This window comes from Peromyscus leucopus, chromosome X (genome assembly GCF_004664715.2).
Source record: "Peromyscus leucopus breed LL Stock chromosome X, UCI_PerLeu_2.1, whole genome shotgun sequence".
Taxonomy (NCBI): Eukaryota; Metazoa; Chordata; class Mammalia; order Rodentia; family Cricetidae; genus Peromyscus; species Peromyscus leucopus.
In genome coordinates, this window is record NC_051083.1 from 83830872 (window position 1) to 83855240 (window position 24369).

Sequence of the window (24369 nt, forward strand, 5' to 3'; positions counted from 1 at the left end):
AGGATTGGAAAATAGAAACCTTTTGAATAGTTGGGAAGACTACAGAAAAACAACATAAATGATAAATATTCAGTTTTAAAATCAGAGTGATTTGCTTCACAGTAAACTAATCCTTTATAAGCAGTGATTGCTATAGCATTAGCAAAGTTTGGGCAAGGCAAAACAGTTCTTCAACTTCTCCCTTAGAGAATACTTTCCAACTTGTCAGATCTAAACAAATAGAACTATATTGGACAGAACCATTTATACTGACAGATTAATAGAAAAAATAATCTTCAGTGTTAGTATTTGATTTTCAGTCTCTTGAACTTCCATGTAAATTACGTTGATTTCTCCTTGTTGAATTATAAAGGTAAGCTTGTCAGGGTGATGAATTTGGATCAGAATAATCTGACTGAAATTTGCCAGAGGGTTGATTTAGTCCGTCTCTTAAATTTTTCATTGTAATGCTGATATGTCTCTGAAACAGACAAAATTTACTAGAATAAAAACCGTGGTTTTCTATTTGTGTTTCATAGTATTTAATGAAAACAGTGTTTCAAAGTATGGATTTAAAAACCGGTGTCACAGGCTATGTATCAAGTTGAAACCCTTCCCTTGTCTCCTCAACTAGAACCTCATCAGATTTTGTTGAGATTGATAGAAGTTTCTTTGTACACAATTCAAAATATAGTAATGTAGTAGAAAATAGTTATAAGATTTTTTTCTTTCTTCTTCTTTTTTTAATGTACTCCTGAAATGACAGCACCATGAGAAATCCAGTAAGTGTACATGTATTTAGGAGCACTTTGGATACAACACTTAAAATTATTAGTTGTCAATGAGAGAAAAGGAAAAGAGCAGAGAATATTAGGGGTAATTAAAGCCAATAATAATAGTGTTTGAGGGCATGTTGAATCTTTGTGGGTGTGTATGTGTGTGTAGGTGTTCACTAGGGTTTGCTCTTCACTCGCCTTCTGTATCAAGAGTTATTTTACTTGTCTCTATTGAGTATTAAATCTTAAAGATGGAAATTTTTACCACAGGTGTTGGTTTATTAAACTCAAAATTTTCCAAAAAAAGCAAACATTTCATCCTTTTTTATAATTTAACTTTAAATCATTTATATAACCAAGGACACACATTGATAAGATAAGATCTCTTTGAACCTCAGTTTTTCTCTTTAGTCTTCAATTTAGATTTTAAAGAATAAAATACTAGGTGTTCCATCAATAAATTTAAATAGAAATGGGTTCATCTGAACTAATGGCTGAGTAAAATGGTGACATTCCCATATTAAATATGATGATTTGGTATATTACATTACACATTTTCATTTATTTCATAGAGAGTAGAATTTTTATGAGCTGTAATTCAGAAAAATGTGAAATGACTTCACGGAACAATTCTCCACATTTTAAAAAATCCTTTAGCAGATACTGTTTTTAGTTGTTTTGTGGAATACCTAGTAAAAGATTCTAAACACTTTGCACATTGTTCTTTAGTTTCAGCTCAAATTCTCAAGAGCAACCTTGCAGCAATGGAACAAAACATTCTTCATTTGGAGCGTGACATCAAGAACTTCCCCAAAGCAGAAAGTCACCATGATAAGTTTTTGGAAAAGATGACGATATCCTTTATTTATTTAAGCATGTGTTTATATGTTTGTCTGTGTAGCTGTTTATTCATCTATTTACTGTGTGGTTAGTACTAGACTCACTAGTCTACAACACTGGATGAATTTGGTGTAACCTGCTTTTTATATTAGCACCATAAATTTCATTTCACAATGTTTTGAACCTGGTAGTGTAAGCAAGGGTACAATTAGATCAGAAAAATATTGCCATTTCTCAAAGACAAATTTTATTTGAAAGCCCACAAGATATGAAAGGTAAGTTTTAGGAAGTATGATTATACCTGAAAGAACAAAGCAAATAATTCTCTTTTGTAACCAAATTCTTAAGGATAGAATCAGCCTGAGAAAATGATTTTGGAGGGAGGGGTTATAATTTTCTTTCTTCTTTGGGTATATTCACATACATGTTTTAAGGGTATATATGCATTTTGAGAAGCAATGAGGAAATGAGTAATATCAGTAGACTGAAAGATAAATGGATAGATATATGGATGGAATGAGAAACAAGTTGATAAGTAGCTGATGTATTTAAATCAACTGTAATATATGTATAATGAAAAAGTAAATATTTCTTGCTACATAAACATTCAGGAAACTCATATTTACATACAATATACTGATAATTACATACATATATGTACATATATACACATACATATGTATTTATGTATGTATTTAAAAGGAGAATGTGAGAAAGTACATTTAGTTTGAATTGTTTAATGTTCAAGCTGTTGTCTGAAGATAAACTACATTCAGAGCTGATTTTTTTTTTCTATTCTGGATTTTCAGAAGTAAAAGCCATATCCTCCTCTGGGTTTAAATAAGTATCTTGAGCTGCAGATTGATTCACTAGTTTATATCTCTAGAGGGAATAAATACTGCAATTTCTTTATCAGATAATAAGTCAATTCCTTCAACAACTATATGGAAGTCACCTTCTTTCAAGGTTAAGCCTTTTTCTCTTCTCCTGTGTTTCTTTCCTATGCAACTTAGACGTTAAGGCACTGAACCTAAGAATTACTTAGGACTGGTACTTGGCATATATAAAAAATTACTTTCCACACTTAGTTTTTCACCTCATCAAATAATGCTGTATGGTCCTTTAGTAATGCTACATTTGTGAATAGGAATGTTGGATGAACAAGTTTGTGAGCCATTACAAGCAGGCACTCCTCATCTAGCCTTGAGTTATATAACCAACCACACTGAGATACTTATTATAAAACTTTTACTTCATTGGGGACTAGATTTATTTTTTTTCACCTTTCATTTCGACTCTTGTCTTATATTTTTTAAAGTTAATTTGTGATCCCTTGTTCTGTGGAGTATTTTTTTTTTACATTTGGCTTATGGCCACAAAACAGCTTGCAATATTGAGTCTTTGTTGCTCATTTTGGGAGAAAAAAAAGAAAAGAAAAACTAATTTCAAACCCCCACTAACTTGGCTTGTTCCTCCTATTTTATTTCTGTTTTTATGCATAATGTAGACACTCAGCAAATGTTTGTAAAGTCATTGGAAATTAGGGAATTCAAGCCCCTTCTTTGACTTTTCCCATCTAGAAGAATATTGTTAAGAAGTAGTAAGCTTTCCTTATAATTATTTCTAAAAAAAAAATCTCCATATAAATTTTATCAAGTATTTAAATACATTGAATCACTGTTTTAGATCTTGCATTTAAAAAACTATGGTCAATTTTATAAATTATGATTCATTCATTCAAAAGTAATTGTTTTGTTTAAAGTTAGCAAAAATAGATAGTCCTCAAGGTACCAATGTGGTAATGCAAGCTTGAAATCCCAGTGGTTTTAGGGCTGTAGAAGGAGGATTACCTTATATTCCAGTCCAACCTGAGCTACATCTTAAGACACTGTCTCAAAAAATTAAAAGGAAATGTTCTCCTGTGAATAGAATTGTTCTACTTCTAGCTTCTTGAACCCAACAGCTTTATAAAAATGTGTCACTTTTGTTTCTTCTTTTCTCTCTAAATTGTTTCTTATTTCTATTTCAGAATAAAATAGTGTAGGAAAGAAAAAAATCTCTTTCCTCACCCATTGCACGATGCACAGCTTAACACACCTATAAAAAGGCAGATTAAAAGAGGAGCTATAAAGTTAATAAATGTGTTAACTGCTATAGGAGGAAGCCTTCAGGGGGGAAAGTGTGGAGGAGGACTTTTTTTATAGACAGTTACATAGAAGTCCAAATTGAAGACAAAAGGATGTGATCCGAGTGTAATAAATTGGGGGGGGGTGATTTAGCAAGATGTTTGTTCAGATAATTCTGGGCTTCTCTACATGACATTCCTTACCTCTGAGTAGAGGGCAGGACACATGTCACATGTCAGAGGACTAGGGAAGACAAGGAGAATGATCTTTGTACACTTTATGGCCTGTTCCTGAAATAAAGAGTTAGGCAGTTATAGTTTTTGTGATCTACTTGAGAAGGTTCTGCCTTCTGAGTTTACCTTAGTCTCTTTCAGTTTATAACACTCATTTTTCCTCCTGCTATGGCTTGAATATCTGTGTTCCATCCATAGTTCCTGTTGACACATGATCTGCTGTATAACAGTATAAAGCAGTGGTGCCTTTTAGAAGTGATTAGATGTTAGGATAAGAACACTTCTTTGATATGTGAAATCTATTCCTTATAAAAACACTAGAGGAAAAAAAGAGCTTAGATTCCCCAAACACATACACACACACACACACACACACACACACACACACACACAGACACACACACCACAAGGGTAGGGGGGAGGCCATTTTGCTTTTTGGGCCTTTGCCATAGGAGGACACAACAGTGAGGCTCAAACCATTACCACCAGAAATGAATTTGCTGATGCTTTCATCCTGGATTCTTAGCCTCCAGAACCAGGATAAATTTCTATTACTTATAAATTACTCAATCTCAGGTATTTTCACATAGAACACATAATAACCTAAAGGTACCATATTTGGAGGAGGTATTTTCTACATTCTACAAATGAGAGGAACAAAACAAATGAAATTAATTTTATAGGATTATAAAACAAAGAGCTAGGCATGGTATCCGTATCTGTAATCCTAGCACTTGGAAGGTAGAGGAAGGTGGGTCACGAGATCAAGGCCACCCTAAGCTGCATTAGTCTCCAAAAGCAGAAAATAAATAGATTCAGCATACACATTTTTTATAACCATAAAATTGAAAGATCATCTGTCAGAGAAATATTTATCTTTCAGTGCTAACATGATCATCACAACCCTAGTCTTGGAAGGTTTTTTTGTTTTTTTTTTTTTGTTGTTGTTGTTGTTATTTGTTTTCTTGAGATACTAGGGATCTAGCTCTAAGCTGTGTGCATGTTAATCAAGTCCTATACTACCAAGCTGTACATCTAGTCCTTAGACTGTGAATTGAAATTAATAGGTTGCTAGGATTTTATTTAGGTTTTTCTTCCTTTTTTTTTTTTTTAAAAAAAAAATCATTGAATAGTGCGGTTTTGTTTTGTTTTGTTTTTCTTTGGTTGGTTGGTTAGCTTTGGTTTTTTTTGGTTTTTTTTTATCTTTTTTATTGAAAAACAATTTTTTCGTCCAACATATTCTGACCTGGCTTTTCCCTTCCCCCAACTCTTCCCAGATGCTCTCTACCTCCCTACACACCCAACTTCTTACTTTCTTTCTCTCTCTTTAAAAAGCAAACAATAAACACAAACAAGCACACACACAAAACACCCCACACAAACACAAAATTGGAAACAAAGAAAAAATTGGAAAAAAAAATTATACAAGCAAAAGGCCAGTAAGACAAAAATACTGTAACAAAGCAACTTGAGACAGAAGGTCTATAAAATTACCCTTGAGTTTGTTTTGTTTTGGCCATATAATTCTGGGTATTGGACCTATCTTGAAGTGGGGTTAATATACCCAGTGAAATGCCATTGGAGAAGACAAATTTTCCCCTGCAAGCAGGTACCATTTGAAGATATCTTCTTGTTTAGGGATGGAAACCCATAAATAATTAGTTTTGATGATTAACTCTCATTGATTGTTTACTATTTGTCAAGTGACCTAATTTCATATATTTGATACCATTAAAGCTCCTGTTTATTAAGTGAGGAATAGCTTCTGTATCTACTGATAAAATTAACTGTCCCTATGTGTGTGTGGTAATCTACAGTTTTGTCAAGATAGCTTCAGTAAATCATGAAGTTACTTTCTATAGTCCCACGTTCTTAATTCATTTCAAAGGTCATCTCTCTTCATCTTTTAAAGTTACTGGGAGTTCTGTGTCTATATTTGAAGCCTATTGAGGATATTGGTGAGCTGAGATTCAGAATCATATCTGGCTAACTGTCCTTTGAAAAATAACCCATGCTTGAGAGACATGAGATAGTGCTCTGAGAATGAACTCATTGCCAATCTTAGACCTTCTCTTCGAAGCCAATGTCATTGATACTGTGTGCAAAATTGCAACCTTGGCCGACACTGTGATTGTGAAAGAGTCAGGTTATTTGTTTAGAAAACAAAACCTAATAATTTTTGCTTGCCTGTGATATGATTGATGGTTGCTGTCACCTGTAACCAAAGACAGTTTAACAAATCAAGAACATGAACACTTTGGTTAACTGCTTTATGTGTCAAAGGAACCTTCCAGACATGAAGGCTCCAGAGGAAATGTCCATTTGCATACTGTCTGGTGAAAGAAGTATCTAGTGCTACAGAAAAAAATGATTAGATAAAAGTGGTAGGAAGTATTGTTAATAATGTGGAGGGAGAGGAAGCTCAACAAGATTTTTTCATGTGTTTCCATGTGATAGCCCCCACTCACCATACACCATGAATCGAGACAGATGCCTTTCACCTGTCGGGAAGGCAAAAGCTAGTAACTTTCCTTGTTTTTATGGGTTGAGGGAGGTGAATTTTTCTTTCACTGAGCTGCATCATTGGGAAAAGTCTTGTTTCTGTGGCATTCCTGTTTTCCTTCAGCTCACAATGGTTTGCTAAAGCATCCTGCTTTCTGTTAATGTGCTCTGAGACCTGATACATGCTTCTTGCCCACCAACCTGTTTGCTCTCATCTCATCGTGCTCTTCTCGGGCTCTCATGAATGGATTATTTTAGTTACTGTGGCAGGCTTTTTCAGACAGGAAAGAAACTCATTCTTAAAAAGATAGCTGTTTGTACTTTTAGTCAAACTGCATTTATCTATCTATTTATTTATTTATTTATTTATTTATTTATTTATTTGAGACAATGTTTGACTATGTCGTCCTGTCCTGCCTGAACCTCTCTGCATAGAACAGGCTGATCTCCAACTCACAGAGATCCACCTGCCTCTGCCTCTGAAGTGCTTAGGATTAAAGCTGTGTACCAGCATTCCCTGCTTTCTTCTACTTTTAAGTATGTAGTCCATCCTTAACATCTAAAACTGTCTAACAAAGCACATTAATCACAGTGTTGACCTTACTGCTTATATACTGTTGACAAATTTCTTACCGCATTTACTCACAGAGATTTTGTCAATGGCAAGGCTGTCTCTGGGCCCAAATCAGTTTAGCTTTTTGATTGACTGCTAGCTAAATCATTTTCCCAACTGGAGGACAGAGAGTGACTGAGCAGCAGGAGCACCATTAACACATTGACAAGAAGAGCTGACAGAATGTTAATGACATTAACACCCTGTCAACTAACTATCAACACCTGGGATTTCCTCATAGTGGAGGGAGAGTCATTTAAAGTAGTTACAAATCAAGTTACTGGGGAAGCACATTGCCCTTTCCAGACAATTCTGAACAGATTGGGGGTCACCACAGCACTGCCATTATGTTAACTTTTATTACACTCTTCTCTATTAGGAGAATATTTTAAAATAGATGAAAAAGATGTGGATACTATTCAGCCAAAAGTATCGCATCATAGCCTTTTAGCACAAGGCAATAATGGCTTTTAGTGGGATGGCAATCCATTCTTTGTAAAGCAAATGTCATATGGATTGACAAAACAAAAACAAAGAGCACAGCTTTCTCCCTCTCTCCTCTGTTTTAATGAACTCTGTAGGCCTCAACATTTGCTGTCTTTCAAAGAAAAACTGAATTTCAGCTTATAATGGAGAAATGTTACCACATCTGACTCTGCCCTTATCCTTTATGCCCTACTTCTCTGTGAATGTAAAAAAATTAGGAAATTGAAAATAAGAATTTTTTGTTGTTGTTTCATTTAACAGCTTGGATAGGGGAGAGTATGGATTTTTTTTTCTTTTAAGGGGCATGGGGGAGACCCATGGACATAATGTTTACATTGAAAAGAAAACTGTTTTCAAAATCCAAAAAGTGCTTCTTTTAAAATAAAGACACTTAGGGTGGGGGTTATTAAGTTTCAAACCTGGGACAAATGGTTGAGGTGCCTATTTAACTTATCAGAGCAGATCTGGCCTGGAGGTTCTTCCTGCACCTAGCATTCCCTCCCTGTTACAGGTAATGACTGGCATAATCCTCCCCCTACCCTGTCCTCTCCAGCCCAGGGAGCTGGGTTGCTCTCTCATATATAATCCAGCCATTTTGGTTGCTTGCTGTCTTTGTATGTTTGGGCCTCCAGGCTGCTGCCCCGGTCCCCTCTCTTCCCTCTTCCTTCCTCTACCCCTCTCTCCACGTTGCCTGGCTTGGTGTCACAACCACTCTAGACTCTCCCAGATGTTCCTGCCTCTGGCTATGCCAACATATCTATAGTAAACTTTCTCCTCTACTATACCAAGGATCAGTAATGTGTCTTTTCCTCTCTTTTATTTCTTCTTTTTTTTTTCATTCAAAAATATAGGTAGTTCCATGTTAGATTACGTTGTCCAACCAATGCAAGACTCTGGGTTCTACACATGAGGAAGCCAAACAATTCTTTGAAATACTTGGGCTGTTCCTAGTGGTTTGGGGGACTCTAAATGAAATTAGAACATTAGTAGGAGATAATGTATGCACAATAAAATTAAAAATGGCAACTAAATAGTAATGATAGCAGCAATTATCAAAGAAAACCAGAGCCAAATAAAAGTTATTTAGAGGCAAAATTTATTCATGAATTATTACCCCAGTGGCAAAAAGACTGAGTGTGCAGCTGGGCTACATGTACACAAGGGCAAGTGGAGATTTGTAATCATGGAACACAGTGGAAATTAAGGACATAGTATTAGTAAGAGACTGAAGTGAAGGGTGTAGAGATTCTGGCTACAACAGAAGCCAGGCTGGAGTACTAGGAAACAAAAGGGATTTGGCCACATGAAGAGTGGTCATGTACCAACAATGGAAGTGGTACAGGTATATAGAATAATTCTTGCTAAAACTTAGCTGTTTTAGGCCACTGACAGCCTAAAGGTCAGAACTAATAAAAAAGCAGACGCAGAGCTGCTTTGATAAAGAGTCCTTTCACTTTTTACTGAATACCATATACAGCTATATATAGCATAGTTATAGTCTGGAGCACATATATAGTGCTCCAGACTAAGAGCTGGAGATGTAGACAAGTTGATGGAGTGACTGCCTACCATGCTGGAGGCCGTAGGGCAGTCCATTGCACAACTGACATTCCTGAGGTGGAAGCAGGAGGATCAGAGGCTGAAAGTTACCCTCAGCTACATAGTAAGTTCGCTGCCAAGCTGAGCTAGATGAGATCCTGTCTGAATAAAATGAGGACATGACTACTCCTAGGTATGATTGAGGAATAGGTTTTATTGTAGATATGAGGGAGAGAACAGCCAGAGGCAACTGGAAGAGTTCAAACTGAACTGGGTGAAATAGACCAGGCCATGAGAGAGAAAAGGGTGTGGGGAGGAAGAGAGAGGAACCAAGAGAGCACAAAGGAAGTGATATAGGAAATAGAAGTAGGGGAAGGGAAGGGAAGCTCAGGGGCTGGAGAGGTTTAGGGTAGCTGGTTGGATGACAGGTGCTGAGGAACATGAACTCTCTAAAGACTGGGAGAAACTGGTGGCCAGTTTCCCCTTTGATATGTTAAATAGGCAACTGAGTGATTTGTCCCAGGTTTCTTTGAGACCTAACACTAGCTTTATGAATATACAAATAACAAATAGACATAAAATAAATGCTGGAGACTACAGTGTTTAAAGCTTCACAGTAGTTTGAAGATTTGGAAATATTTGATTATGCATAACATACCTTGTGACATGGAACCCAAGTCTAAGTGAGAAGTTCAATTTGGTTTCAGATTGATGATATGCCTAAGGTTAAATGATACAATACTTTTAATATTCCTGCATTTTGACTGTGACTTCTCCCATGAAATCAGGTATGGAATTTTCTGCTTGTAGCATCATGTCAATGCTCAAAGTGATTCTGATTCTGTAGCACTTTTTATTTCATTCAGATTTTTAGATTAGGAATGTTCATTCTCCCTCACTACCCCCAACCCTCCTCTCTCTCTCTCTCTCTCTCTCTCTCTCTCTCTCTCTCTCTCTCTCTCTCTCTCTCTCTCCCTCTCTCTCTCTCTCTCTCTCTCTCTCTCTCCCCTCCCCCTCCCCCTCCCCCTCCCCCTCCCCCTCCCTCTCTCTCTTCCTGAGAGAGAGTGTGTGTGTGTGTGTGTGTATGTGTGTTATACAGTTATGTCAGCCTTAAGCAATCTCCAAGGCAAATCCTATAAGTGAAGCACTACTATTAGTCTCATTTTAATTAAACTCACTTAAATGAGAAGACTAGAATGGATCAATCATGTGGTTGAATCATAGAAGTTTATGGTAGTGAGGATTTTGATCCAAATTTTGGTGTTTCAGACATCAGGACATATGTTCCTAACCATGATATCATACCACCCTTGAGTTCAGAGAGGTTCATAAATCTGAGATGAATTCCACATGTGAAACTGTTTTATTGCCTTCTTACAGTCTCAAGTGGGAAAAAAATGTTCTTTTTGAAAAGATTGTAAACTAATTTAAATATTAGCTGCTTGCTTACACCATCTCCTCCAGAAAGCCTTTCCTAATCATAGCAATCAAAATTAATTTTCTTGTCCCTTGTGTTCTCATAATATTTTAATACTTTGATGATCTTACTTGCTCATTTGCCTGTACTCTGTTTATGTACATGCTTGCTTTGCACACCAGCTCATAAACACCTTTAAGAGATGCATTCCTTTTCATCTTTAAGACTTTGGAAACAAGTCTAGCGTGATGTTTTCTAGAAAGTTAAGTGCTTAGTAAATATTTTTTGTTTTGTTTTGTTTTTTGAAATAAGTTAGAGCTCAGTGTATGATATGAAACTTAACATTCTGTCAACTAAATAGAGAATATTAGGTTGTTATTCTAGAATGGCCTCAGTTTTCCCAAAAAAAATGACCCTAGTACCTATCTAATGTTAGTCTTGTAGTATGTTTTGATTTTAAAGTGCCTGTATTAAAAATTATCTCTTAGCCAACACTTCTGTAGAAATTGCCTTCTAAGGATCTCTTTGAATGGAGCCTGTGCTTTTGGGAGTCCGTGTGCACAGGACTTCTCTGTTTGATGAGCCTTGCTCATTTGAAATTCAGTCTGAAATTACACTGAGCATGAACTCCATTTTTCAAACATTGTCCAGGGAATTTGATAGACATTTGGTGCGTGATGGTAATGGTGAGAAGAGAATGTATTGCTGGTTAAAGGGTGCATAAACCCTTTCAAGCCACAGGAGACTCATCTGGGAAACCATCTTTTTCAGAACATGAAACGGGACTTAATTTGTCTAAAAGAGTTAATGTTCCCTCAACCTGACAATTTCTCATCATTCCTGCCACCAGACACTACATTTTAAGAGATTGAAAACCTGTTTTTGGAATTCATTCATATTAAGTGGAAATAATAGAAAAAGCTTGAAAGTATACTTCATCTAACTTAATTATTTTATGTGTAAAATTTATATACTAGAGTATGCATATATCTATTCAGAGACACAAAAAATTAACCATTTTTATATTTACAGGAACACAAGTTGGAGATAGTAATGGATCTAGGAATTGGTTTAGTTTTACATTAATTTAAAAATGACTAAAATGTTATCAGTTATTTATGACATTTGTGTTAAGTTAAATACAATTTTTATAAGTAATATCAGTATGTCTCTTTAAATACACTCTTACTGAAAACCCTCAAATGTATACTATTTTCATAATGTAGAAAGGCAAATCAGTATTTTTTCCTTATAGGAGACAACTATTCAGTTATCATTTTATTAGTTCCTGATATACCTTAGGTAACGTATAGCAAGTAAAAGCTTTTGTTGAACACTTCTTGTTATTTTATTTTATTTTAAACTTTATGATACAGGTAGTAAATTCATTTTATTGGGTGGTGATTAAAAACAAATGACATTAAATCTTACCTGAAAGCAGTTGGTTGTCTCTAAAATATTTGTGCCACTATTGCACACATTGTCATATCTTGCCATGCTGGTCATTACTGCAATTCACAGGTTTCATATTGTTGCTGGAGAGCTTCTCTCCAGGTTCCACCAAGCCCCGCAGTCCCACAATCCATGTATAAAATAATCACTCAGACACTTATATTACTTATAAACTGTATGGCCGTGGCAGGCTTCTTGTTAACTGTTTTTATATCTTAAATTAACCCATTTCTATAAATCTATACCTTGCCACGTGGCTGGTGGCTTACCAGCATCTTTACATTCTGCTTGTCCTGGCGGTGGCTGCAGTGTCTCTCCCCTTCTTCCTGTTCCCCAATTCTCCTCTCTCCTTTTCCCGCCTATACTTTCTGTCTGGTCACTGGCCATCAGTGTTTTATTTATATAGAATGATATCCACAGCACATATCTGGCTTAGAATATTGATGACCACCCAACACTACCCCAGCAGCCTGAATAACACCTTCCAGGACTGTGAAAACTAACCAGCAGGAAGGAAGCCTCCTGATCAGTAACAATGTGTGTGCTATCCTAAGCAATTGAGTCTTTGGCATCTAAGGAAAAAAATCCTCTGTGTAGAGATACTCCAATTAAACTCTAACTCTCTCTCTCTCTCTCTCTCTCTCTCTCTCTCTCTCTCTCTCTCTCTCTCTCTCTCTCTCTCTGTGTGTGTGTGTGTGTGTGTGTGTGTGTGTGACTTCTAAAATTGTTGGTTTCCTGGAATTTTCAACCAAGAATACATTAAGTTGTGGATAAGGAAGTAAGGATGGATATGGAAAGAGTTAAAGAGAATAGATAGGGGTAAATATGATCAAGATACACTGTGTAAAATTCTCAAAGAATTAATAAAGATAATTAAATAAATTTCAGCTGGGGGAAATGGCTTAGTGGATAAGTGTTCTTGCTATGCCTCATTAGGATCTGAGTTGAAATCCTAGGACCTATGGAAAAACGCATGTATGAACATGTACACCTATAACTCTACCACTGTGTGGGGGTGGGGACAGTGGGATCACTGGGGCTTTCTGGGAAACAGCCTAGCTTCTGGCTCAGTTAGAGTTTCTGTCTCAAAGGAATACGTTGGAGAGTCATAGAGCAAGACACCTGATGTCCATCTCTGACCTAAAAGGTTGTAACTGGATCAGTGCTGCATGGGAACACACACACACACACACACACACACACACACACACACACACGTCATACACACATACAAATAAATGTTTAAACACAAATGTAAAAAGCAAGGGAATATATTTAGTAATGACACTACTGTAGTGCAAAAATTACATGGTAAATTATTACATTGTGAAAATGCATTTGTGGTGCTAAGAATAGAGATATGTGATTTATCGTTGCTTAGCCTATCAAATTATATATATATATATTATATATTTTAAATATATACAAATTTTATATATATATATATATATATATATATGACATGTTTTGGAACTTGTGAAGATTACGTATTAGTTACTCATTTAAGGGTAAGAGTGGGAAAAAAATCAATGAAAATTTTAATAGGATTTTAGACAGGCTATCTAGAGGTAAATAGTTAGAAGGAGAATTGGACCTATACAATTGATGTTGTCTGAGTAGATACCAAGATTCATTTGCTATGGGTCTGGTCCAGAATGTAAAGCATCTAATTATATTTTGTACACAGTTGAAAAAATGGATCTAATCATCCTAGTCAAGATATGTAAGTCTCTCTATCAGGGAAAGAGCATGCCTTCAATAAATAGAAAGTTGACCCCACCATCTGGTCTCTACACATTTCAAATATATGCACATGCATATACATGTATGTATATACTTATACAAACATATACAAACACACAAACATAAACAAAGCAATGAGTCTTTAAATGGTTTGTAAAATTGAAAAATTATGTAGACATACCATTTATCATTCTACCCTATAATCTTACTAATGGAAAATAAATTATTTTCCTCAAGGAATTGTTTAGAGTCAAGGTCTTGGGGCTTTTAGATAGCAATTTTTTTGAGACAGTCTTTCATGTCTGACAGGCTGACACCCCTTCCTATACCTGTCAAATGTTGAAATTACAGACAAATGACACGATATCAGGCTGTCAGACTTCATTCTAGCTAAGTTTTATTCATTTTTCTAAAACTAAATTCTGAGTCTGCTTTTTTTGATTTTATAATAATCGAAAGAAAAAAGTTCACTTCTATAAATGTAGAAAATTCATGTGAGAAGCAAAATATTCATATACTGTTCAGATCTTCAGTCATAAAGGAATATCTACCCTTTCCCTTTTGTAGGAAAGAAGAGTCAACTAATTGAATTGAGTAGTTTTCTGTAATATATGAAAGTAATATTCAACATTTTATTGTACCTGTAAAATGAAATTATGTTTCCTCCTTTCAAGAAATCATGCAGTGTGGGAGGTAAAACTGGTAGCAAAAAATAATACAGGTATGCCAGTTCCTTTCTATGTGACTAAATATATGACGAACACAACTTAAGGAAAGAAGGGTTTAGTTTGACTCACAGTTTTGGGATATACGTCATCATGAATGAGAATGTCAAGGCAATTGGTCTTATCAAACCCATATTCAAGAAGCCAAAAGGAAGATGGATACTTGTGCTCAGCTCTCCTCATTTTTGTTCAGTCCTGGACTCTGGACCCTGGTATTGTGCCACCAATATTTGTAGTGTGTCTTTCTACTTCAGTTATGCAGGTCTTGCACTCTCTAACTGGTATACCTATAGCTTGACCTACTAAATAGCTCTAAATACTGTCAAGTTTACAATCAGTATAAACTGTGTGGCCTAAAAGTACAACATTTTTGGTTGGTCATATAGCATCCCAGCTTTGAGCATAGTTGATAATTAGTATTACAACTTCTTAATGTGGTTCGATATATATTATCAAAGCAACTGAGAGACTCAAATGAGGAGCTCTGTATGGAAATACATTCCAAAAACAAATGAAAATGAATATTATCTTTTGTTGTGAATTAACTCTCTCCATTGTCACAAGTAATTAAGAATTTGGTATACTAACAAATCTCTAGGTTCAAAAATACATTTCTTTCTGTGTTTCTACTAGTCAAGCAGCATATATTTATTAAGTAGCTATAGCAGTTCCTTGCTATGTGCCATACAACTGGAGCAGATAAAGCAAATTCAAAGCACTCTGTAGGCTGTGACAGAGCTCAACATTCAGTTAAAAGCAAACAACTATAAAAGCATAGTGTGTGAGTTGTGCTTTTGAACCACTCCAGTGAAGAAATAAAATTTAAAGCTTATTGGAATATTGTCTGCCTGAAAGAAATGTTTAGTATGTTAGTATATTGACATTTGTGTGATCATCTCCTGGATTCTCAGTCCAGGAACATAGTAAGAAACACTATATTTCTAGTGAATGAACCAATGTATGATTTGCCCTCTACTAACACATTAAGGTCATAGTTAAAAATATTTTACTATGGCTTCTCATAGATCATCCAAAATATGATTCAAATGTACATGGCAATTCATTTAATATCCATTATTAGTTGAATAAACCAAAGCTCATCAAAACTGCCAATTAAATGATTATTAAAAATGATTTGGAGGTGGGAGGTTATGACTCAATGGTAGAACACTTGTCTGATGTATGTGAAGCTCTACATTTAACTATCACCACTGAGGGTGGTGGTGGTGGGACATTTCTAACTAAATTAGATTAAAGAACTCAAGTTGAGATTTGAAATGAGCAATCAACATATAAATATATCTATAGCTTTGTTTAATTTTGTAATCTCCATTTTATGGGGTTTATTAGTTCAAATTCATCAAGTGTGTTAAAAATGATGAATTAGTTAAACATTTTAAAGTACTGTATGATGAGGCATATGTTAGGTCATCTAACAAATCTGCATAAGCATTCATAGATTAGCACATAATTGGCACATAGATTTTGCCTTCTGCTCTATTTCATTTCCTTTTTGCACACACATAATTAGTTATTCTTGCATGGCTGGATATATCTTGTGTAAAAAGCATTAGAAATGTGAGTTAAACATAAATATGACATGCATATTTCCTCTCAGAATCTTATATTAGAAAGCAAAATCAACAAAAAACAGGATAAAGCTATAAAAAATGCAAATAGATTATAGATAATTCATTCTACTTAGTAATAAAACCTAGTTGATCCACAGAATTTTTTGATCTATATAATTTCCATATACATGGTTTTAGTAACATTTCAGAGCAGGGGAAGACCTTTTCTGAGTGAAGACTTAAAAGAAGGTTCTAGGGAAAGATATAGTCCAAACACATCAAAGCTTCTATCAATAAAAAACAAAAAGTGTTCAGAAAACATCAAGTTGACCATTTGACTATAAGGAGTGATAATTTTTACTAGCAGAGAGTAGTGGCTAAGTTCCAAATGATCAAGAATACTGGTCTAAAGAGTTTCATCCATATTTGACAGGTTATCATGGTCATTCTTCCCTGTTCCCATCTACGGGATGTTTCCACATACCAACTAGTAGTCCAAGTAAGTCAGAACTATTCCAGTATTAGAAAGGTGCAGACACACAAGTGTGTGTGTATGTTGGGGACGGAAGAATATCTCATTCCTTTCAATAATGCATTCTATTTCCCTATAGTTTTTAGTGTAATGCAGCTATGACAGTCTTTGCTGAACAGCTTAGGAAAACTATTCTATCATGTCCATTCTGAAATGCTCTGTAATGAAAACCATCAGATGAAATGTGTTTTAGAAACTAAAACAATTGTCACTGTTTCTTTGTCTCTCACGCCAAAATCAACACAGAATACTTTTGTGATCCTTAAAATTCACACAGGGAGTTCTCCATTCTAGGCAGAAAGCAATTCTGCATTAGCTGACATGCAGTAGTGAACAGCAACAACAAAAATGTGTTCTTACCCTGGAGTTATTCACTGGTTGAAGGAATAAATAAACATTAGATAAATGGATATGCATGTATGACAGGAAATGTAGACGAGATTCATAAAGAAAGCCACTTTCATCAACCAGGTGTCTTCTCAAAAAGTTAATGTTGGAGATGAGAGGTGAAATATGAATGAGAGTTAATTTAGCCTAGCAGTGTGGTACACCCCTATAATTTAAACTACTAGAGAGACAGAGGCAGGAGGAGTTGCAGGCCTGTCTGGGGGTACAGTACATTAGTACAGTGACTGTTTAGCATGCCTGAAGTTCTTGTTTCAATGTCCAGAATCTACGGGGAGGGGGGCGGGGGAGTGACTTCACTGAACAGATGAAGATTAATTGTTGCTTGTTTGCAGATACTTAAAACACTTGGCAGTTTGAGGTCTCAAAAGTTAGATGTTAAGTACCAGTTCCAGTGCATATAGTTTCTTGTCCATGTTCTTACTAGACTTAGATTTCTAGTGGAATTTTAAAGTTGGAGTTTGAAATCTCCCATATTGAGCTAACTACTGACATTCTACATTTGAGAAAGTCTGTTAACTTGTCCCCTACCTCAGTTGCTTTTACTATTAGCTAGGGATTTAGTGTGGGTATTTTTTGAAAAGCTATGTCAGATTCAGTGGAAAACCTGAAGCTCCACTAACCCTGTGGGAGCTGGAATTTTTCAGCTAAAGAGGTTCGAATAGATTTAGGTATTTATCCAAACCGAACTCTGAAACCACCTGAGATTTGCCTAGTACTAGTTTACATAGAGCTTAACTACAATGGTTTCCTCTTTCAACATTTACTTTTTTATTTAAACAGCTTAATCGAAGGCTATAAAAACACTGGATCAGTCTTTCCAAATAAAAATGAAATGCAGCTACAATGGATTAGTTATACTGGACAAACCAACCCTGCTACCTGTGGGCAGTTTAGGTATTAAAATCATGTTGTTTTTTTTTTAATACCAAAAGATTTGGTTTTGGATTGCAAGGTCTTGGCTTTAAGTTGCAACTTCATTAAAGTGTGGCAATTCTTTTGATTAGTGATAGAATTGGGTTTGAAATAAAAAAAGTTATGATATTTGCATTATTGGTACTTTTTAAAAAGATTTATTTCAATTAGGATGTGTTTGTGTGTGGATATGTGCATATTCGTGAAGGTCAGGGTAAGCAGTATGAGCAAAGCTGAAGAACTTCAAAAAGTCAGGATTTAGGAATAAGCTATACAGCATCACTAAGTGTCTGACTTCTCTTGCTTCTCCCTGCTTTCATCTTGTGACTTCCTTGAAACTCGCTGTTTAAAACCAAACCAAACAATACATGCATTAAACCAATGAACAAATAAGCCTAGTTGGGTTCTTTTCAAAGAATATTTGTTGCTCCCAAAAAACAGTAGAGGTGTGTGTGTGTGTGTGTGTGTGTGTGTGTGTGTGTGTGTGTATGTATGTATGTATGCATATATGTATGTGTGTGTGTGTGTGTGTGTATTTGAAGGCCAGTGTGTAAATCTCTGCTAATGTGATTGCCTAGGTTCCACTTCACACACACACACACACACACACACACACACACACACACACACACACACACTAAAGACTTGGATTATTCTCAATAACTTTTGTTCATTTTTCAAATGATACCATTTGTTTACTTATGAACCAAAAATTTTACTCCATGCTTGAGATCTAATGTGGAATATGTTAAAGTACTTGCCCCAAGGACTTTCTTTATAGTACAAATGATCTCTATTTTTAATTTCTTTTTTAAAATAATTTTATTTACAAGGTTTTCATACATATATTTCATTGCATTTTACTCATGTGCACTTCTCATTCCCCTGTATCTCCTTTTTTACACCTTTCTGCTTTTCTACTTGACCCATATAGCCTCTAGATTAAAGCAAAAATCCTTCCCCAACTTGGAAAGAACAAATACTGCCCTTTTTTTCATTTCTTTTCTCTAGATTATTTTCTCTGGTTAGGATATGTTGCCAGCATTTATTTTGATAATGGATTTTGAAAGTGTGAGTTTATTCACTCTCAATTTGGACAGTATTATCTTTATGTGCAGTTCCTGAGAATTAGTGCAATGACTGTCATCATCCTTGTTGGAACATTGCCAGGATATCTGGCAAGACTTCTAATATATAAAGCCAGCTATGCTGTCTCTATCTGAACAAATGATTCTTTGGTGGCTAGATATCCTGTAACAGCTACACTTATGCAATTATGTGCCGTGACCAAATTTTTGTAAGTGGAGTGAGAGAAAAGGAAAATTTAGAAAGATATACAGATCTTGATAAAGCATGTCAGATTTTGGTGAAGTATAAAACCAAAAATATGATTATAAATACATTCTTTTATGTTTTTTCTTGGTAGGTATTTTCTTTTACCATCACATGCTTTTAATTGCCAAATCAATTTTGGCTATGCCTTTAAAGAAAAATTACTGTAGTTTGCTGCATCTGTCAAGTGTGACAAGCTAATTCTTTGAGCCAAAATAGTTTACATGAAATGTGATTTCTGTTAGTTTCCTGAAGTATAGCAGAGCTTATTTCTTGACATGTCCTTTACTGTAGTTAAGATTCCGTGGCACAGAACACAATGCTTATTTTGAGGTTTCAAAGTATAGCTAATTTACAAGAATAAGCTTTCCAATGCCTGCTATCAATCCCAGAATTTATGTTTTACCAGAAACGTGCATATACAAAGGAACTGATTCTCTTACACAGGATGCTGCCACTTGGATAGAATGTAGAGTTGATTTGTATTATAAATTAACTCGCCATTATCAATGGTTCCATCTGACTTGTACATGTAAAGAATCTGCAATTTCCAACTTATCAATAATAAGAATGCTCTGTATGAAATGTAATGGGGTGTGTCAGCTGAATCCGAGTTAAATATTGCAGTAAATGTTGCTCAGCTTTACCATCTGTCACACACTTTCTGAATAATATTTTAATTCATTAAACATGTCTTTCTTTTCTTTTCTTAAAGAAAAAAAGAAACTTACTCTCTCTACAGTAAAAGACCTGTAAGAACAAGTCTCTGACCATCAGCCTTTTTTTGTGTCCTTAGTTTTAGTATAACTTTTTGGGACTTTGTGCCTTCATTAAAATGAACAGTAACAGTCTTCAGAAATAAGAACATACCTGTGTCCAAGTGTCACTGCTAAGTAGTACCATTAACTTCTCAGACTAGAAATAAATTTGGCCCTGGAATAGTATTTCTGAAACTTCTGAAATCACAAGCAATGATTAAATGGACATTAAGAACTTAATTTTACCGAATAGAATAGAAAACTCATCAGTTCCTGCTTAGTAAGGAAGCTAGTCCCTGGTGTATGTAGTAGGCACTCCACATGCATAGCATAGTGTAGAACTGAGAACACTTGAATCCTGTTAATCTCCTTGTGTGAGATAGTACCATGAGGCTTCGAAGGCCTAAGTAGAAGCACACTGCCTGAAGTTTATCTCCATGAAGTTTCTTTGCCTGGGAAGATCTGGTTCAAAATATTGCTGCTCGCCCCACTGCCCCTCCCCAAGATAGTAAGCTCATTTGCTTACTCCTTTGCAAGCTCCCTTATGGCTTGCAACTCTAATAAAGCTACTAAATATAAGACACTTGGGTGTCATTTAGAGTCATTTGCCAAATAAATTCTTGTGTCCTGAAAAAGTTAAGCACTGTTAGGCCTGACAATTTACCACAATTGAAGAGTTACAGCTGAAAATACACAACTTCTGATTTCTGGCTGATTTGTGTTTTTCTAGTGTTGTTCTTGGCAGCTCCCTATGTTGTGAGTAGCCCACTCTTCTACTTCACCCCTTGTTATTAAATTGTAAAATGAAACAAATCATTGACCCTTGAATTGTGCTATTACGCATGCTCAAGTAATTTCATTTACAAAGAATTTCATTTATTTAATTTATTATTTATGCTCTACCTATTTCCAAAACAATGTGGGCTGACTTAGTCTTTTTTTTGAGACATGGTTTCTCTGTGTAGTTTTGGTGCCTATACTGGATCTCGCTCTGTAGACCAGGCTGACCTCAAACTCACAGAGATCTGCCTGGGTCTGCCTTGGACTGACTTAGTCTTAACTCATTCTAATCCATATCAGAAGTTCAATTTACCAAGCCCTGTTCTGATGAAGATTAATCTTTACTCACTGTTTCACATATTCTGTACTATGGTACTCTGATGATTATTATACCATTTCTCAGCCACCTGAAAATGACTGAATTAGCAACATGTTAAGTAGTGGTTTAAAAAATGGTATTGTAACATTGGGAAAGAACACACAGTTTCCAGTTATTGTATCTAGTTCTCTCAATTATGTGATTATGGGAAAGTTATCTGCCATTTCTTTCTCATTTGCTTGGATTTTAATGTAGGAAATAGAGCCATGTGTTGTGTCTCATGCCTATAATGTTAGCACTCAGGAAGCCTGGACAGAAAGGATTGCCATGAATATAAAACTAGACTGAATTACATAATCTTGGGCCTGGTGAGTTCTGTAGTGAGACTGTTTCAAAAAATAAGTTTCATAAGATGTAGGGGTTTATGTTTATTTTCTGTAGCCTTATAGGGTGATAATAATTCAATAAATACTTACAAAATGTCTTTAAATGACATCTTTCCCCTATTGTTAGTACTAGGTAGAACAACTAGAAATGATAGAACAACATGTATATTTTTGAGCCCTAACAGACAAATGATAGTGATGACAAAATAAAATGTCTAATTGATGGAATTTAGTGTTACTATAAGGGAGGGCCTTGTATACAATTATTGTGATAAAACTGATAGGGTACACACTTCAAGTGAAATACACAGAAGGAAGACTAAGTATTAAACTGATGCTAAAGTTTGAGAATAGGTGAAAAATAGAATAAATCAGTAATGAGGGAAATTCCTTAAAAAAACCACAAACCTTATCACCAGTATCACTTAACTAATGGTCATTTATTTAATATATATACAGTGTTCTGCCTGCATGTAAGCCCAATGGCCAGAAGAGGGTACCAGATCTTATTGTAGATGGTTGTGAGCCACCATGTGGTTGCTGGGAATTGAACTCAGGACCTCTATAAGGGCAGCCAGTGCTCTTAACCTCTGAGCCATCTCTCCAGCCCATAATATTTTCTATATACTATACACCTCTCTAACCATTTTCCAGTAGTAAATTCTTTAATCCTTTTCCTGGCTACAGTAAGCATGATAATTGCATTTCTTTTACATGATGTGAATATTGTCCAGACGATCTTAGTTGCCCGCAGTTGTTCAGCTTAGTGGTAGAACTGGGATTTGGACTAGGAAGATCTAGAATTAATACCTTAACCAAGATGTTTCACGACCACCCATTGACTCAGAAGTGCATTCCTTTGTTTGAATCTGCTACTAGAATCCCTTCTCTGATGTCCTGACTTGTAGTTATTCTGAATTTGACTATTGAGAGAACCAAAAAGGTCCTAAGTACTTATTGATCTACCAACTATATTTATTAAAGTTCTGGATTTAAACTTAAATCTTCATTCCTTGTAACATACACTCATTGATCCTGTATCTGCTTTGCTGTCATCCCTCAGACTATACCTTCTTCCACATGATAACTTTAAGAGTGTTATAAAAAAAATCACCCATGCTTTGTCATTGAATTCTGCATTGCCTCTTTCATTTGCTTTGGTAACCAGATAAAAAAAGAAAGTTGCGTTTCAGAATAATTGGACTGGTTGGAGGCCCCTAGTATCTACTACATGTTTGATGCTGGGCCCTCACTAGGACTCTTCCTGGACATCCCATTGGTGTGGGCGATATCCTGCAGCTTAGGGTCTGTGGGTCAGATCCCTTCATGTACTCCAGCAGATCATAGATGGGGTGGATGTTGGGCCTTGAACCAGACCAATGACTCTTTGCAATGAACACTTGAAAATAGAGATATATGGACAAAGGGATGTACAGCGCTGGGTATCACTGCAACTTTGATGACAAGATTTTTAATTCCTTCCTTTTTAAATTTTTTCTCATTTTATTTTCTTCATTTTTTTCTCTTAGAATTTTGTTTTATTTGGGTGGGGACTACAGGGCTTGAGGGCAGATTCAAAGGGACAGGGAATGAATGGGATCAAGATACATGATATGAAAGCACATAGAATAAATAAATTTTATTTTTTAAAAAAAGAATAATTTGAAGTCAGGGCTTGGACATGGCTCAGAGGTTAAGAGCACTGGCTATTCTTCCAGAGCCAGGGTGCCCAGCTTCCCAGCACCTACATGATGTCTCACAATTGTCTGTAACTTCCAGGGTATCTGACAACATGATACCCTTTTCTGGCCTCCATGGTCATGCATATGATATGATCCACACAGACATAAATGCAGGCAAAATGTTCATACAAAAAAAAGGTTTAAAAAAGGATAATTAGAATATCCCATTATTTCATTGAATACTTATGTGCAAAATGTAGCAGATGCTACAATTTGGAGAGTGTGAATAGCACCAGATTCATATATATTCATATCTATAATCATGCATGTGCTCTGCTTTTTTATTGTTAGCTAAGATGTTGCAGTTATCTTTAAGATACAAATTGATGGGTAGATCTGTTGCCTGTACTTAAGTCAGGTTTTAAATAAACACCAGCTTGCTAGTTGCATCAATGGATTACAAATCTATGTGCAGAGACTGCTAATGAACCTTGTATTTCTCATAGTGCCTAGCACCAGCCCTTTTACAGCTTACAGAATGATAGAAATTTTTGTGTGAATGATTGAGCAAGTCGGTAAGTGATTGAAAGACTAGTATAATATTCATTAATGGTGTGCTTCAGATCATTGTTCATGTGATATCTCCATGAATTCTGTTCAATGAGAAAGACAATTCTACTATGTGCTTGAATTTCTTTAAAGTTTGTTTGCCAGGTTGAAAAACAGAGAACTAGTGATTTCCCCAGAAATATCTGAATGAAGTATTTGAAAGACAGCAAGGTAATTCATCAGCCAGAAGTATAAGTCTTTATAGTATTGATCAGTCCCCAACTCTGTTTGAAAGACTTGCTGTTATCATCTGAGAAGCTGCCTGCCACCACATGAGCCCAGTAGAATCATTTTCTAGGTTACCACCATGGGGTGCTCCTACGGTGCCAATTATTCTGACTGACATTGTTATCCTAGTTGAAAATGCAGTAAAACTACTGAATCTTTACCTTGACAATTCAAGTGGCTTTTGTATAAAGCATTGCACGGTCACATAGTCAAGTTCAGATCAGATTCTAACCCTGAAACATTGTCATTTCCTAGACATTGCTTTGCATGAGTTGGTTATTTTTGTATATATATTACATAACATTTTATATCTGAAAATACCCGTGTACTTTCATTGCATATGAACAACTAATAAAATATCCTGCCCGTGTTTGAAAATTTGGAGCATCTATTTGTGAATAGATAGTTATCTTTTATGCTC

The 24369-nt window shown here is 35.6% G+C and overlaps 1 protein-coding gene across 1 annotated transcript in view; it reads left to right on the plus strand.

Annotated features, from left to right (window-relative positions):
* LOC114696996 (protein diaphanous homolog 2-like) overlaps positions 1-24369 on the plus strand; it is a 761266-nt gene that overhangs the window by 477885 nt on the left and 259012 nt on the right. The window contains 1 exon segment of the mRNA XM_037199207.1: positions 1485-1609. Coding sequence (XP_037055102.1) covers positions 1485-1609 — 125 coding nt within the window.